The sequence below is a fragment of the Armigeres subalbatus genome, chromosome 3 (genome assembly GCF_024139115.2).
Source record: "Armigeres subalbatus isolate Guangzhou_Male chromosome 3, GZ_Asu_2, whole genome shotgun sequence".
NCBI classification, from domain to species: Eukaryota; Metazoa; Arthropoda; class Insecta; order Diptera; family Culicidae; genus Armigeres; species Armigeres subalbatus.
The window spans coordinates 609,744-628,723 of NC_085141.1; the positions used below are offsets into that span (position 1 = coordinate 609,744).

Below are 18,980 nucleotides of genomic sequence, written 5' to 3' on the forward strand. Positions count from 1 at the left end.
TAAGAGTTTTTTGAAGACTTCCACCGGAAATCCCTCTTTCAGAAATTCATATTAGCGTTGAACTCAATTTCTAAATTGAAAAAAGACGTTAATAAATAAATCAAGTTTTGTAAAAAGTCCTCCAGAAATTCCTTTAGAACTTTCTACAGCAAATCTTTCAGAACTTTCTGAAGGAAAGTATTTTGGACATTCTTCAGTTTTTTCAGCAACTCTTTCAGAAATTTCTATGGAAATTCCTGTGGAATTTTCTTCAGAACTTCCAGAATTTCTATAAACATCTGTGAGGAAATTCCCTTAGAATGTTTGTCGGTAATACCAGTGGAAAATCCTTCGGAGAATTCTTTCGATTTTTTAGGAATTGCTTTGCGAAATAGTTTGGAAATACCATGTGGCATTTCTTGGAAAATCCTTTTAGGGAATCTTTGACTATTTCGTTGAAAATTCCGTCAAAAAATCCTTCAAACATGCTGTTGTAAATACCATCAAGGAAGTATTAAAATTTTTGGAAAGTACATCCTACAGAATATCGGATAGAATTTAGGTATTTTATATGGTTTTATTGAAAAAAAGAATTCCGAAAGAAATCTCTGAAAAAAATTATCAAAGGAATTTCAGATTAAAAAAATTCTTCATTTCTCCAGACTTTTATTCAAGAACTTTTCTAGAAATTCCATCGAAAATTTAGAATAAAATTGATCAAAATTGGCGTCATATCAGAATTTTTGTTCAGAATAATGTTGGCGTATATAATTAAATTTCAGTGAAAATATTTAATTTGGCGAGTCACGTGCCCTATCGTGCCCTAGTTTAAATCCACTGAAGATCGCGGATACTCAATAAATGAATATTCATGCAAACGGTGCAACGAAAAGCAAGCCTTGAGTTTCCTGTGCTTTTTAGCCTCTTTAGCCTCCTGTGCTTCATATAGGGTAAGGGAGGTAATTTGGACCACCAGTTCGACGGCTCATAATTTGGACCGCTAAGTGAAAATTCCTCTTGGTGGCCCAAAATAAGAGCCCCCGTAAGGGTGGTCCAAAATATATCCTTTACCCTAGATATAAAATGAAGAATTCAATTCTTCGGGTCATTTTTCTTAGCAACGAACAAGTTTGTTGGAATTTTCACAACAAAATCTGTTTCACACTGCTAACTGAGCCTTATGTGTGTGTGTCATCCTCTATCCCTCACCCACCGGGGGCGTTGGTCAAGTAGTACTACGAATAATTTGATATTATCTCATGCCCCGTAATGGTGCCCTTTTTGATATGAACTCTAGTACTGTAAAAGGAATCACTGCTGAAGCAAGAAAGGTGTCTTCAGGGAGTGTAGGGAATAGGGATACACTAGCTATCCATAACAGGTGCAGCAAAACATCACATGGACGCCCTTATTCGCACTAACTACTCAGGGAGTAGAAGATCGAGAAGAGCCATCGCTGCCAACTAAAGCTTGAACCGGATACCTGGGATTCCCACAATATCCGCGGCCATAGCAGCAAACGATGCTCTGTACGTATTTAGTTTAAAATCAAACATGATTATATGGAAGTTGATAACTGGTACATGCTCACCAATGCTTTCAATGCTCATCCATTCTTCTTCCTGTTGCCACCACCCTCGTAGTCACCAGCACTGCCCAGTATGTGATTGGCAACGGGAGTCTTGTTCTGCAAAACACCGCTTCACAATTCGTTACGAACTACCCATAGCTTTTCAAGTTTATCTTCAGAGGACTTCCACTTGCTCGTTGGAGAAATAATTTTCGTCAGCTATTGAATAGTCAAAGTGATGATTTCTTGAATGAGGCTCTCACTCAGGTACACGCATCACAGAACAAACTATCACAACACTGAGAAAAATTTTATAGTAGAAACTACCATTTTAGGGGTAATATTGAGAACAGTACCGACGTTTTTCAACCGAAGTGCCAATCGTCTTAAAATAACTAAAATATGCTCTATTTTACGATAAAAATAGTATATTCCACCGCTTACATGGTTATTCTTACTAAAAATATAGTAAAAATGTGTGGTAAAATTAACTATTTTGTTTGAGTCTATGCTAAATAACAATTTTTGTGGTAAAATTGAAAATAATATTAGTCAGATTTACTACATTTATGATGGAATTAAGCAATTTGTCCCTTCGGTTGAAAAACGTCGGTACTGTTCTTAATTTTACCACAAAATTGTAATTTCTACTACAAAGTTTTTTTCAGTGAACAGTCGACACAATTATTCCTTGTTTTTGTAATAGGATAGAATACGGCATTGGCAGGGTGCGACAGTTGTTGGCACCCTCAACAATATTTGCGTTTTTCAGCAAACATACACTATTTATGAACATCATTTTGATTCAATCACACAATTGCAAGTCTAAGCTTTCATTTGAATAAGTTGTTTGTGTAAAAGTAGCAAGATTTGATGTGTTAATCACCGAAACAAATTTGCACCTACGAAATCCTTGCCATTATTGCATTGCCAAAGAAAGCAGCGCACGAAAAGCAAACCGTTACTTACTTTTTTGGATTGCCTGTTTCTCCTCTTTATTGCGTATGACACGACAAATTAAGTACGTAAACTACTTTTTACACTAAATCACCACTTGATTATCACCACAAAGAGCAAATTTATGCAATATTTGCTCTATGTTTCACTAAATAAAATCGGAACTGTTCGTTTTCTTTGACAGCAGCACACTTCGGAATAGAGCGATGATGATGGTTTGTTTTTGAGGGATATTAACTCAGGCGGTCATTCATCCCTAACTGTTGGTGTTTACAGTTGGTCGATCAGGTTGGTGTCCTTCAGGAATTCGATCAGTTTCTCTTCGTTGGGTGGCGATAAAATCTCCTCAGGCGTGCTACTCAAATTTAAAGCCAAGCGTTGCGTTGCATAAGCGTTACATTCTGATAGTATATGGGTGACAGTGAGGGGGATATTGCAAGTGGTGCATATTGGGGGTTCGGTTTTTTCGAGTATGTATCTATGGGTAAGGCGAGTATGGCCGATTCGTAGACGGGAGAGAGTGCGACGATATTTCGGGTTTTTGTTATCTGGCCAGGGTAAAGTGGATGGTCACGGTATACAGAAAACAAGGTAGGCTCGTTAGAAAAATGACACTTCGAATGTGACGCATATTTTATCGCCACATGTTGGAGTACAAAAGTAAGCATGATGTGACCGTAGAGCATCGTCTCTGTCCAGCTTGAGCAAAGATAGCAGTGACGTCACATGTTTACATTTAAACTGAATGTTTACATACGTGATGAGCCTGCCTTGTTTTTTGTATGCCGTGGTGGATGGTTTGATTCTTCTCAAGGAATAGAGCGAGAGAATGTGTTTGTGAGCATATCAAACACACGCTAAAAAGATACCACGCACAATTCTATGTGAATTGATTTTAGCAAAAATACGAACAAAATATCTGGCGATGGCATTTATTAAAAAAAAAAAGTGGTAAAATACAAATGCTTCAGATTTTTTACGCAGACCATGAATTATATCAAAAGTGATAGTAACATCGTAGTATTTTAACCCTTATGTGGCTGACAGGACCGCTTTCCTTTTGCAACTTCAATACTTTCCAAGCTCATCAAATAAATCATAACCATTCCTGTTCCTACATAGCGCATTTAAACCATAAATAATTGCCTACTTTTAGGGTATTATCTATTATTGAACTCTGAAACGTAGTGTAAGAATGGGGTGGCTCCAGCGGCTGGATAGGACAGTGCTGTCCATTATTCAACATATGAAGACTTACGAGGTGGAATATATTGTTAGTATACTATACTACCAGAACCGACGAGCTTCGTTTTACCTGAAATTGATTAATTATATATTTTTTACATTATTTAAAAGACGGTTGAATAGACGAAATTTGCAGATTTAGATTCAATTTTTTTAGATTAATTTTCGATTAAAGCGGAAATTTGTACTTTATTTGTATGGGAGTCCCCCCTCCAGAAGAGGAGGGGTCTAATACCATCATAAGAATCTTTATCGTTCCCAAAAACCTCTACATACAAATGTTCATGCCGTTTCCTAATCTATAAGGGCAGCCAGACAAAAATTCTTTCTTATGTGTATAGATTTGGTTTTACGTAGTTTACGTCGAGCGGTCGTGTCTTGTACACAACCACCATGATTTTTTTTTATGAACCAAACATATCATGTAAGGACCGCAAAGAGCAAGTTGTATATTTGAAACTGGTTGATAGATTTTTGCTCACGACTCTTATGGAACGTTCACACCGCCAATCAGATTGACCAACATGACCGCCAACTGTCAAATGGTTGATCGAACAACTTCACACACGTTCAAACAAAGCAGCAACCAAAGCGTTTTCCTCGGGGCGGAGTCAATGTTCGTCAAACTGCTTGACTGGTGTGTACGATGCATAAGGCATTACAAAAGACAAAAGATGTAAATCTTGGCAGCGGACAAAAAGCATATAAGTTCCCTTCTCCAAAATGGCCAACATTATTCAAATAGGATGAAAATGGTAAAAGTTATGAAAATGTCAATATACACACTGAATACACTAGTACCCTATCTGCCATTCACGTCTGTTTTTTGTTGGCCACATAAGGGTTAAATTTGTTTTACAATGTGTTTAAATGCTTTTGCCTATCTGTCTACATGACATAAAATTGATGCCAAGGCTAAAAATTGATGGTTTGTTTTAAGCCAGTTTTGATAATTAATAAAATTTGTTCCAAAATTGAGTGACGCGAAATGAGCGTGCGGCCGATTAATATGAATCAATTTTACTACTGGAGGATATAAACAACCAGCATTTGGCACCAATACATTACCAGTTTTCTACTTCCATGTCTAGTTGCTAAAGAGAGCAAACTCATTGCTGATAATAGAAATTGCTATGCCAATAGAAGAAACGTTGACCTGTTACTTTATATTAAATTTACTGAGTTTGTGGTAAAAGCTGTTATATTTAGTGAACACCAATCATCAAAGAAAGAGCATACAAATATATACCAGGTCAACTGTACCTGTGTTTTAGTGTAATTATTCATTATTTTTAACATTCAATTTGGCGAATGTCTTAGACTGCCAAGAATAGGTATTTTCCCCTATTTCTTTTTTTTATGCATTGGATATTTGACAGGGAGAAAAAAAACGCTTCTGTCCGTGAACGCACACTACGATCCAGATCTTTCAGTTATATTCCCCGGCGCCTCCTTTTCCAATCACACTGCTAGCTGAGCCTTATATAAAAAAATAATGTTCGCCCATAAAGTACATGTTAGTTCAACATTTAAGTACAAATGTAAAATAAGGATGATTACTCGTGCTTCGATATAACATACAATTCGATATAACGTACTTTGAAATCGATATGTACGTTATATCGAAGTTTACCTGTATGACTTTTGGTATCGAGAGGAATATCAACATCAAAATTCCTATCGATATACATTTTATATAAATCCCAATCAGCTCTATGATAATTAAAAGTAGAGCTGATTGGATTGCTAATGGCTTCCTGTGATGTTTCAAACGACACAGGAAGGTGATCAGAGTCTAAGTCAGCATGAGTTACCAATTGGCCACACAGCTGACTTGAATCTGTTAAAACTAAATCAATTGTAGAAGGATTTAGACAAGAAGAAAAACAAGTTGGTCCATTGGGATATTGAATAGTGTAATATCCCGCAGAACAATCTCCAAATAAAATTTTACCATTGGAATTGCTTTGAGCATTATTCCATGAACGGTGTTTGGCATTAAGTCACCAATTATGAAAAATTTGAATTTGTTGCGAGTTAGAATTAGAAGATCAGCTCTCAACAAATTCCTTCAATGACAGGAGGAAAGATTGCAATGCAGGGTAGAAGACAAAAAAACGCGCTTATGTTAAGTAACTTTTTTTTTTATCTTTAATGGAAATCGTATATGTTATTGGTAAACCCAATGAAAGGCATCCACACCGATAGGTAGATTAACCAAGGCCTTGCAAGGTTTCGAAAAAAAAAGTTTGTTTCATGTTTCCTATTTTGTCATACGGTAAATAAAAGAAAGCTATTTAGTCCTTTCTAGTTGAACAAAAATTATTTTATTTCACTAAAAATAGAACTTAATTAGAGTGAGAACCATTCCATACATATATAGTTCAATTATAAGAAATCGTCATTGTTTTTTGTCTACATATCAGAGGAAATAAACTTTTAATCGGTTCAATGAGTGTTCCTGTATCACTGATGTTAACAATTTTGTTTTTAATATTTTAAAACCCTAATTTGTATGTAGTAATAATAGAAAGGCTTCTACGAGATTGTCATTCTTTATACTCCTTAAGATTTAATAAATGTAAGTATAAACATGTAAAAACAAGATACACAGTTTACTACTATTTACACAACCTCTAGAGATGATCTCCTTTATATAGCACTTGAAAGTTATATAATTGTTCCTAATTGAATAGATCAGTAAGATCATTGAACAATACTTTTTTTTATTTATGGCACAATTTATTTGATCCATACTACTCTACTAGCACGTTAACATATCGCGTAGTGGTCTTTGGCCTCATGTTTTTTTAAACCAAAAATGCCTTACTTCAGTCAGACCTAACATTAAATCAAGTCTACATTCAAACTACTGTACACTGTTTACTTATATACCATCTCTCGTTCTTCTAAATAATCTGTTCCTATTTTCTATTTTCGTATTCAATAATTTTGTTTTATTCTAACGTTGTTTGAAACTTTGGCCCTATTTAACTAACTATTGGTCTTGTTTCGCCAATAAAGACTTGCTAATCGATAAAGATGCAAGATAAACCTTGACTTTTAGGTTAACAAACGTTTAAATTCCATTGTTTCAGAATGGCTTACAGTTTTATGTGATACATTTATCCCAAGCAGATTTTTCTCGGGGACTGAATACCAAAATTTTGTTTCATTTCTGCTTGATGTAGTTTCTCAGTTTTTAATCTTCTAATTAATCGTGTTTTTATAGGAAATGGGCAAAATTTTGTAAGACTCAAAGGCTGAATTCAACGTACGCCAAAACAATTTGTTTATTTCTCAGATTTTTGTATTTGAAATATCATTCGAAATTCAAATCACAATCAGCCCAAAATGTTTACAATATTATTGCTTGAGAAGTTTAAAAATTACTATAGATTTACTACGTTGAAATTCTTTTCAATTATGCAGTCATATGAAACTGAGGTATGAACGCTTTCCATTTTTCCAAATTTTAATCATTTTCAAATCCATTTCAACTTTGAATCAGGACGAATATATAATCACAGTAGAATTTGCAATTATAGTGAATACTACGAATACGGATGCATTTAGTGTTTTAATGATGGCTGCTCAGTCATTTTTGTTTTTTCAATATACAAAGGTTGTCAGTTTTGATGAACACACGACAGCTAGAGATTAAAGTTGCAATTTGAAACAAAACTACTGAGTCTTTTTTACATTCAAACGCACAAAAACTACATTGATTAGATACTGGGTTGTTGAGGTAGAGAGAGGACTTCTACGAATCAATAATGCAACTTAATTAAAACAAAATATTAATAAAGGGTTTGAATTTAGTTAAAACTAACTAATTTTTATTTAACCTTTTCCATTAGCCTCGAATTGAATATGTTTTTTCTAATATCTTTTACCTCATACGGTTTATTCATAAACAATCAAACATAACACTTCGACATTTTCAATCGCTCACCTGTTGAACGTTTAGATATGCTTCAGGTGGCAAACGGCCATCGACGACATTCCAATCGTTTTGTTGGCGTTGATTCATTATCGCCATTTGGTTCGCAATTCAGCCAATACGATGTAAACAATACCGTTGATGTATTAAAAAATGTTCAAAGTGTTACATCCAAGATGAGTACACCACTAGGTGTTCCAATCTGCCGAATTCACGATTCAGCCATCTTGGATTTTAGTATGGGAGAGCCAGCCGGTCTGTTTTCGTTTTGCATTGAAAATGAATTTTTCACCCCGCCTTCTTCTCTTCCACCAACTTGGCACATTGGAACACCTAGTACTGTATTCATCTTGGTTACATCTGTTTACCTGCAGTTTCAGACACAAAATTTCTTGTAGAATTTTTTTTTTGTACACGAAGATTCAAACATTCAGTTGTCGAATCTGTAACACACCCATGCAAACCAACACCGCGGCAAGTCTTACTTAACTTGCTAAGTATTTATAGTGCTATCAGGCTTGACAAATTGATGCTTAAATCCTTGTTTACAATAGCAGATAAGTTGCTTTGAAAATCATGTTTCTTTTAATGTTTAAATGGAACTTAAAACAAATGCCTACTATCTTCTTTTCAAGACAAAGGAAATAGTTTCAAATAATGGATGAAGGACATGTTGCGAAATATCTGAATTAGTGAAAAAAATGATGAGAAACCAAAAAATAGGGCAAAATAACTCTTTTTCTACAAGTTTTACAATCAGGGCTATCTACGTGTATTTTTGAAGGAAAGCGACAGTGATGGCTGTTTAACGAGCATGCAAAACAATACCAAACTATTATGAGTATGTGTGATTATGAAATTTGTCAAAAGTTCATTTAGTGTTTAGTGAAATGACTTCATCCGGTGAGTTTAGCAGCCGATCTTCTAATATTCAATTCAGGTCAATAGAAGATACGCGAATTTCTTCCGCTTTTGTATTTGCATTGAATCTTCGTCGGTCTCTTGCGTTTGACAACCGCCGATGGCGGGAAGACGACCTGGAACCATCCGGAGTCTCATTCAACTGTGCAAACGCTGTCTCCCTGCATTGCGTTTGAATGTTGTATGAAGATTTGTATGGAAAAACACAGTTACATCATCGACCACGTGGTCATACAGGGGAAAGGGATGTAATTTGCAAAAGACCACGTGGTCGCAACATTGAGTGGGAGTATTCGGCGGCCAAACCATGTGGCTTTTGTTTTTCACACTAGGGTAGGCTCACTAGGGTGGCTCAAATTAGTATAAAAAAAATAATTTCAAATTTGATGATGGGCCGCCATACATTTTCGCATATAAACTTCCAATTAGTTTAGCTCCGCCTAAACGTTGACCGAGTTGGCTGAAATTTTGTACAGAGCATCAAATAAAACGGAATAAAAGAGTGACACACCAAAAAATTTCAATTTTTTTTTTGACCACCCTAATTTCACTCGAGACACGAGTTAGCAAGTTGAGAAAAAAAAATTAAAGATGCTACTTTAGTGGGTGTGCCGATGCGCATTAGCCTGTCGGGAATACCTGGATATACCCTAGCTCATGACGAATTAATTCAGTGTATCAGTACGAAAATACACAATTGATCAAACATTGTTTTTTGCCAAGGAAAAAAACTCAGAAATTGCTGGATTGCATTGTCGAATGCAAATAAAATTGATGTGATGGAAATTATAGAATCCATCTCTCTGAAGTGCTGTTTTGACCCGTTAATGTGTTTTTGTAGTGCGCCCTGAGCCGCGATGCACAAGTTCTTTCACATGTGGTACTGCGGGGAGAGCATCGTTCTTGACTTTTTCGGGCAGAAATGCGACGTTTCGCTCATTCGCCGAAAAATGATTTCGATCCAAAAGTTTGACGCCAAACCCAATAGATGCGTATTTTAGTTTACATATTGATTTATAATACATTTTTATAAGCGAAGAACAAAGAAGAACACGTGAAACTCATACAAAGTTACTAATCGCGAGTCGTATCATGAACGATTCTTTGATATATGGGTCTGGTGTGGTTTGGTTTGATTTCTGCAGAAGAATCACGCGTTTCAAAAGAAACTCGCAGTTGTCTTTATATTGCAAAAAACGTTATGCGTTCAAAGTATGGTATGCGATTTTTAGATATCCTAAAATACATACGATTTCCGATATACTGAATCCTCCAGTACAGGAGCAAACATGTGTTCACCCATTCTAATTTTCAAACAAAATATATGAGCGCTGTGGGATCAATCGAACCCGGCATATCCATAGCTGATATTGAAATCCAAGTTGAGAAAAGGAGAAGACAACGGAAGTAATGTGCTTCGAATTTTATCTCAATTTAAATATTTACATTTACAATGTACATTCTGTTTAGATTTTTTTTCTATGCTTTTAAAAGCACCATTTGTTGTCTTCTTTTTTCAAATTTGGTTTCACCTATTGGAGTTTCAAGGCGATTTAGAAAACATTGATCTTATACTTTATTGAATGTCGTTTTCGCATTCGTATATAGGCAGTTGCTCTGAATTTCATGTAGATGCCAATAGTCAAATATTACAATAAAATAGTTCACAATGTCCAAATGTTTTAAACTAAGTTTACTCACCGACAACTTTGGAAGCGTGATTTATTCGAATTTTTTACTGATTTACTGATGTTTATCTACATAGGTACATACATTGTATGCATTTAAAAAAATTCTTATTAACCGTACATTTATATTATCTCATTTCGAATCATGGCTAAGTGGCTAGCATGTGTTATAAAGAACTTTAAAAATTATGCTGAAAAAAAAGAAGGTCAGAAATACCGGCAACTCTCTTAATCAAAATCTTAAGCGCACGCCCCGGTTTAATATTGTGAACCAAACATGTCATTCGATACAAGTTAAGTGAGCTAATGTACCACAAGTACCAATAAGACTTTGCACCATCAATCAAATGATTCAGAGAATTGTAGAATTTAGGAGTATTTATTTAATTAATACAAAAAACTAAGTTTTTCCGTTGTCAGATTTCTACACATTTTTTAAAACTTTCACGACCAGCTCCAATTGAATACTTCAAAACTTTTTACAGATTTATAACTAACAGGGATAGAGCTACGTAATTGAAATTAGATTTTCCGTCTTTCAGAGATAATCCTCAAAATCTCACAAGATTCGGATTTTCTAACTGCATCGTAATTCTCATCTTCTACCTTCAGCAGATTATACGAATGATCGCCACTCGAACCAACTGCATTCGATACGGAAGGCAACAGCAGTGAGCTTTCATTAATCTCAGTGTCCTCGTCCAAAGCCACCTGTTTGAACAGTTGCTTCGTGCTGCCTGATCGGCTTTTCGGCTGCAGTTTTGGTACGGATAGAAAAGATGACTTATTGCCACCCAGGTTGTTGAGGGTATTGGCGGTTGGGAAATTAGTGGAACTGTTATTGGAGGGAATTACTACATTATCATGCTTAGAGTCCTGATCGAGACTTAATTGACGATAGTCGGGTTTACTGGTTTTGGTCAATGACTTATTTGACGGGATGATTGTCGAACACGACACTTTCATATTGCTTTCCGACTCTTTTGATGACGGGTCGGATAGATTTTCCTTCCAATTGTTTGCACTTTTCGTTGGAATTGTTTTATCGGTCTTTCCCGATTCTTCCACGATTTTGTGCGGTTTACTAAATTCGTCCAATGAAGCTCGCTTGTCGGCATTGTTTTTACTGAAGAATGATTTGTTAATGTGGATTTTTTGGTTGGTATTTTTTGTACTAGAGCTTTCATTGACAGAATTGAATGATTCATCATCTTCATTTGGGATATCGTTTTCAGCAGTTTCATCATAAGAATTACTGTTAGTATAAGAATGTGGTACATTTAAATTCTGATTGATGTATTGAATAGTTTGTCGTCGATGAATGTTCAATTTTTTCTCCGCTACTGGAGTGCTATAAGTAAAGTTAGATGGCAAAGAAGACACTTTAGTGAGAGGCCGTTTTTGCAATTGCTTTTGATCATCATCAAGTTGCATACATAATGCTTGTTCCTCCTCGAACTCTTGTTCACGTTCGAATTCCCTTTCTAGCTCTGTTTCAATATCTAACTCATCTTCCATCTGTTTGTGGCTTTCTTCAAGATGCTTCATAAGAACTGCAACCACCACATTGACCAACACAAACTGAGCCATCAGTACAAATATTACGAAAAATATTGGAGCTATTATAGTACTAACACAACAGTTTTTAACACAGTCGGCAGCATCGTCGCAATCGTCTCTTAGAGTATCCTTCATGATTCCATTCCAGTTATCACCAGTTGCAACTCGGAACAAAGTTAAAAAGGCCATGCCGAAGTTGGCGAAGTGTGCATGCTCGCCCAAACCCTGACATGGTACTTCTTCCGAGCATTCCAGCCTACCGAACAGCTCCACACCTAGTGCCGCAAATATGAAGAATAACAGGAAGAAGAGCAGTCCCAGATTTCCAACCTGCGGCAACCATGAAATGTTAATTATTCATTGAATCTCTTGAAATTGAAATTTTGATTAATTACCTGAGGCAACGCTTGCATAACCGTATCCAGTAGGGCTCTAATGCCTTTAGCCATTTTCAGTAATTTTAGCACCCGTGCTATTCTGAGTACTCGCATAACGCGTATGATGGTTGGATTAATGGGAATAATGTTGGTTTCGAGTTCTTCCAGCACAATGCCTACAATAGACAAAATGACTATAGCAACGTCCAGTTGGTTCCATTTATCCTTCATGTAGATTTTAAAGCCCAGCGCAACTAATTTCATTGCCGCCTCCAGAATGAACACTGCTGTGAAGAAGTAGTTGAAAATTTTCAGCGCATACTCCAATGCCCGTGGCATCATGTAGTATTCCATAGCCATCGTCACCACGTTCAAACCAATGACTGCAGCAATTGCCAAGTCGAAGTACTTCGATGTTACCACGTTGTGGACAAACATTCTCAATGGTGAATAATTGGTGTAGTATGGCGGTTCGTGCATTCCTGTGTAATAAAATAGAAGTATTTGGAATGTAAACAGTAGAACCCTAATTAATCCATCTAGCGGTGATGGAGCCTTTCTCGTGTGTTATAAAAATAGTATTATATTATTTTGGCAATGACTTTTGTGCCCATAGTCCGATCTGGCTAATTTCCAATAGGAAATAATGGGAAAGGATTATGCGTCGAATGCAATCTTTTGCGAGTTAATCGTTAAAGGATGAATTAGTGAGAGCATTTTACGCGGCCGATTTTGGTATGAAAAAAATGCATTTTGACCATAACTTCTGAGCTCATAGTCCGATCCGACCAATTTTTAATAGGAAACAATGGGACAGGATTCTAGGTCGAATGCGAGTAAATCGGATAAGCTTTTTGCTCACACCCACAGACATCACCTCAATTCGTCGAACTGAATTGATTGGTATATAACACTATGGGTCTCCAGGCCTTCTATAAAAAGTTTGTTTTTGGAACGATCATAAATCGTTTACAAGAAAGGCAAAAATGATTTGCAAAAATAACGAAGGGTTATTATAACTGATTTTTTGTCTGAAATTCGATTATGCATATGTACAACGGTGTCAGGCCATTAGGCCGAAGGCCATTTGGCCGAAGGTTATTAGGCCGAATGGTCATTAGGCCGAACGGCTGAATTAGCAAAAAGAAGCAAGAAGTGAAAAATGAGAAGTTCTTCCTTCACCTTACCCCTTCTTCTTTCGTCCTTCTTCCTTCTTCCTTATTCATTATCCCTTCTTCCTTCTTCTTTTTCCTTCTTTTTTCTTCCTTCTTTCATCCTACTTCCTTCTTCTTTCTTCTTTCTTTCTTCTTCTTTCTTCCTTCTTCCTTATTCATTATTCCTTCTTTCTTCTTCCGTTTCCTTCTTTTTTCTTCCGTTTCCTTCTTTTTTCTTCCTTCTTCTTCTTTCTTCCTATTTCCTTCTTCTTCTTTCTTCCTACTTCCTTCTTCTTTCTTTCTTCTTCTTTCTTCCTTCTTTCTGCTTCCTTCATCCTTCTTCCTTCTTCCAATTTCTTCTTTCTTTTTCCTTCTTCCTCCTTCCTTCTTCCTCCTTCCTCCTTCCTTCTTCCTCCTTCCTTCTTCCTCCTTCCTTCTTCTTTTTTCTTTATTCTTTCTTCCTTCTCCCTCCTTCCACCTTCCTTCTTCCTTCTTCCTTCTTCCTCCTTCTTTCTTCTTTCTTCCTTTTTCCTTCTTCCTTTTTCCTTCTTCTTTCTTCCTTCTTTCTTCTTCCTTCTTCCTTCTTACTTCTTTCTTCTTCCTTCTTCTTTCTTCCTTTTTTCTTCTTCTTTCTTCCTTCTTCTTCCTTCCTTCTTTCTTCCTTCTTCCTTCTTCTTTCTTCTTTCTGCCCTCATCCTTATTCCTCCTTCCTTCTTCCTTTTTCCTTCTTCCTTCTTCTTTCTTCCTTCTTCCTCCTTCCTCCTTCCTTCTTCCTTCTTCCTCCTTCTTTCTTCCTTCTTCCTTCTTCCTTTTTCCTTCTTTCTTCTTGATTCTTCCTTCTTCTTTTTTCCTTCTTTCTTCTTCCCTTTTCTTTCTTCTTTCTCTCTTCTTCTTCCTTCCTTCTTCCTCCTTCCTTCTTCGTTTTTTCTTCTTTCTTCTTCTTTCTTCTTTCTTCTCCCTTCTTCCTTATTCTTTTTTCCTTTTTCCTTCTTCCTTCTTACTTCTTCCTCCTTTTTCCTTCTTCCTTGCTACTTCTTCCTCATTGCGCACTCACTTCTCACTCCCCAGTTCTCATTCGGCCTAATGGCCATTCGGCCTAATGACCGTTCGGCCTAATGACCATTCGGCCTAATGACCCAGCATCATGTACAACATGTGATAGAGTTAGTTCGGAAAAGGTATTGGAGGGTAACCGCCCCTTCGGTGGGCTTTGATCCCACGACCCAAGTACGCTAGACAGGTGCTTTCCCTACTAAGCTACGAAGGACCTCTGTCGTCCTTCGCAGCTTAGCGGGTACTGATGAAACCAAATTCCTAGCACCAGGTACCAGCCGTACTCTCGCAATACATTTTTCCGAAGTAATTCTCTCATATGTATTTTTGTACACATGCCAACCAAGTAGGATGAATATTTAGTATTGTTCGGCTCCTACACACTTGCTTCATCAGCAACGGCGCTTAATGAAGTAGGGTTGTGTGAGGTTGTGCCAGTTGGTCGTCAGATCCCAACACGACCCGACCCGAGGACGACGGAGGTCCTTCGTAGCTTAGTAAGGAAAGCACCTGTCTAGCGTACTGGGGTCGTGGGATCAAAGCCCACCGAAGGGGCGGTTACCCTCCAATACCTTTTCCGAACTAAATCTATCACATGTTGTACATATGCATAATCGAGTTTCAGACATAGTAATTAATTTCCACTCCGGGTGGCTTAATACCCGGTATATAGGCAATTAACTTTGAATGTACTGATTTTTTGCCTTTCTGATACAACAAAGTTGTACCGAAAGGCTATATGATCACTCCAAAAATGAACTGTTGATAGGAGGCCCGGAGATTCATAGTATTATATACCAATCGACTCAGCTCGACGAACTGAGGTGACGTCTGTACGTGTGTGTCAAAATTGGCCAGACGAGAAAGGCATAGTTAGGCGAATTTATAAAGTTTTTTTTTCTAGATTTCGCTATACTCCATTGCACAGTGACGTCACGCACGACTTTTGACAGGTACTGGTCCTGTTGTTTACAGACGACTTTATTTTAATTTTGAGATTCTTCTATGATTCTTTGGATTTTCTGATCGATAATTACCTAAACTTATCGATAATTACCAATATTTGAATGCGGAATGTACAGAATGTCTTCAACATCGTGCAATATGCAGATTTAATTTGGATAAAAAAAATTCTAAGTCCGAAACGTAAACAACAGGACCAGTACCTGTCAAAATAGTGAGGTTAGGTTTGCCGCGCGCAATGACATATTGTTCGTAGGCTGTATCATACCTTTAAAATTCTAACATAAAAAACGAATTTAAAGCGCCATGAACTAAACCACGTGGCAATATTTTTGCCTTTCTCGTACAACAAAGTTGTACCTGAAAGGCTTTCATTTCACTCCCAAAACGTACTTTTTATAGAGCTCTTGTAGACCCATAGTATTATATACCATTCGATTCAGCTCGACAAACTGAGCAAATGTCTGTCTGTCCGTGTGTGTGTCCGTGTGTGTGTGTGTGCGTATGTGTGTGCACATTGAAACATTAGCCAATTTTTCTAGTACTAAACCTGAATCGATTTTGCTACAACAAGTTGCATTCGATGGGGAATGTTTTCTTCTTGTTCACTATTGAGTTTCATAATGATGGCACTTCTCAAAAAATAGTAAATATTCAAAGAGTTATGAGACATCATTATTTCGTAACAAATAAGCTATCGATTTTCTAGGTTATGTTCTCCCAAGACACAATTTATTCGAAACCGGCACACTGACAGCATAGAATACACAGCTTACACGGAAGAAAAAACTTCACAAAGAAACATAGAAACCCATTAATGAGTTAAAAAGTACCTATTTTAAGATTTCATGTACACAGAAAAAATAAAGAACCTAAAAAAAAAGTTTAAAGAACTCAACTTTGAGTACGAAGTTCAAAATTTTAACTCAAAAGTAAGTAGTTTTCTCACTCATTCTCATGAATGTTATTATAAACAAAGAGAGCTGCATCGACCCAACGGGTGCTGTTCCGTGGAAGAAGCCAAATTTGGGTTGTTTTCACCATAGTCTCGGGTGGGTGAAAATAACATAAGTTTGAGTTGGTGAAACTTCATAGTGGGTGAAAATTCAACACGGGAGTAAAGGCAAAGTACTCACCGGATTTTTTCGCATTATACTTATTTTTGGCTTCTTCCACGCAAGGGCGGATTTGAGTGAAAGGAACCATAAAGTGAGTTGTTTCGCGGTTCCGTGTATACACTGAAAATTCTAGTTTATTTTTTCAAAATGACCTAAGAAACATATTTTCATGAATGAATTTTAATATTGCGATCAACAGACCAATATGATAGCTTTTGATTGCGGTACACAAATTAATTCATGAAAAAAAGGTGACATATGTTCTTTTTAAAAGTTAAGCGTCATTTCTGCCATTTCTTTCCCCTATGGGCCGATGTGAGCAGTGAGAAGTGAAAAGTGAGACGTGAGAAGTGCGAAGTGAGGAGTGAAAAGTAAGAAGTAAGAAATGAAAAATGAGAAATTTAAAATCACCAGATGATCCGAAATGAAAACAAAAATGTTTTTCCAAATTTAATCTAGACTATCCTTTGAAAAGAGCTGAAATTTTTTTTGCTAATATTTTCAAATGGATATAATAGAAAAACGACGAATCCCACAAAAAAGTGTTGTATGGGTGACCATCGCAAAATCAGTCAAAATTTCTAGTGAAAATATCGGAAACAATCCAAATTGAGCCCTACACTGAAAAAAATCAGTTTAAAAATTTTAAAGTCGATTTGCGAAAAAATGCTCTTTTTTATTCAAATGAAATTTTGTCTCAAGATAGGTGATTATGTTCCCTACCAACCGTCCATACATCGCAAGCTGGGCACTCTTAAGGAAAAAAAGTTTTTCTAACAAAAACTTTTTCTTGTCGGAATTATTTTCAGTGTATTTTCATCTGAAACTAAACCAATGAAAGCCATCGTTATAGAACCCCAAGCAAATCTATTTTTATGATACATTGTCTAATTTAGTCACTAAATATAGTTTGTTTTTAAATTAAGAGTAATATTAAAAAGGGCTTTAGATCTTCAAAAAAATATTATATTCCATTATTAGCTTCTTTAGTTGCGACCAGTTACGACCAAAACATTGTACTCTGCCTGACTGTACAGGAATACTTAATATGAGTATATATGTATACATATGTTAAATCCACTCCTTAAAGACACTGAAAAAATCAATTCCGTCAAGAAAAAGTTTTTGTTAGAAAAACTTTTTTCCCTTAAAAGTGCCCGGCTTGTGATGTATGGACGGTTGGTAGGGAATATAATCACCTATCTTGAGACAAAATTTCTTCCAAATCAAAAAGAGCGGTTTTTTGCAAATTGACTTTTATTTTTTTAAATTGATTTTTTAGTGTAGGGTTCTATTTAGAGTTTTTCAAAAAGTTTTATTAGAAAGTTTGAATGATTTTGCGACAGTTACCCATACAACACTTTTTTGTAGGAAGCGTCGTTTATCGATTATATCCATTTGAAAAAATCAATAAAAACAAGTTTGACCCTTTTCAAAAGATAGTCTGCATCAGATTTGGAAAACCTAAGTATGCACTTTTCTTTTTACAGCACCTTTTAAGTATTGACCAATAAATTGACAAAAAGTCAACTTAACAATAAAAACACTTGCAAGTTCCCAAAAAGTCCTATTTGGCTTCATGCATTTCTATTACATTTCTCGCATAACTTTTCAAAAGGACCTAAGTAACATTTTTTCATGAATTCTCGCTTAACTTTTCAGCACCTAAGTAACATTTTTTCATGAATTAATTTGAATACTGCAATCAATAGGTGTCATGTTGGTCTGTTGATTGCAGTACTCAAATTAATTCATTAAAAAATGTTACTTAGGCCCTTTTGAAAAGTTATGCGAGATTTATAGTACAGCAAAAAGCCATCTAGTAGAAAATCTAGATGGATTATTCCATTGCTGACAAACGTTCATTTCGAACCAAAAACCGCAAGTTTCTGGTTGATTTTTTTGTCATATACTCTGTCTCGCTCAAACCAACAGCGAATAATCTAACGACTACTTTCACGAACACTTTATTGTCAGATTTTCTGGATATGATACACTGCGCGGCGTTTGTAATGTTCCCAAATGGGTACTTGCACAAAACTTCACGCGGCGAATGACTGTCGAAAGGTATTGCCCGATTTTCTCAAAATTGCACGCGGCGAACCCTTCATGAAAGGTACCGCCGCGCTTTCTGCACCCCGTTTACTTGATTCTTATGGGTGAATAGCATTGCGGTGTATCGTTTGGCGCGGCCGTACCTTTCGACAGTCATTCGCCGCGTGAAGTTTTGTGCAAGTACTCATTTGGGAACACTACAAACGCCGCGCAGTGTATCATATCCAGAAAATCTGACAATACGGCCGCGACAAACGATACACCGCAATGCTATTCATCCATAAGAATCAAGTAAACGGGGTGCAGAAAGCGCGGCGGTACCTTTTATGAAGGGTTCGCCGCGTGCAATTTTGAGAAAACCAGGCAATATAATCTGTAGATTAAAAAAAACAGTTTA

General features: G+C 36.4%; 1 protein-coding gene across 7 annotated transcripts in view; it reads right to left on the reverse strand.

The window, feature by feature from the left end:
* Window positions 1–6,061: 6,061 nt before the first annotated feature.
* Window positions 6,062–18,980, reverse strand: part of LOC134220505 (voltage-dependent T-type calcium channel subunit alpha-1G) — a 68,061-nt gene continuing 55,142 nt past the window's right edge. For all 7 annotated transcript variants that reach the window (XM_062699577.1, XM_062699574.1, XM_062699578.1 and 4 more), the window contains 2 exons: window positions 12,259–12,722; window positions 6,062–12,193 (listed from right to left, as the gene is read on the reverse strand). In XM_062699577.1, the coding sequence (XP_062555561.1) occupies window positions 10,826–12,193; window positions 12,259–12,722 (1,832 nt within the window). In that variant the 3' untranslated portion in view covers window positions 6,062–10,825. The remainder of the gene's footprint in view (window positions 12,194–12,258; window positions 12,723–18,980) is intronic.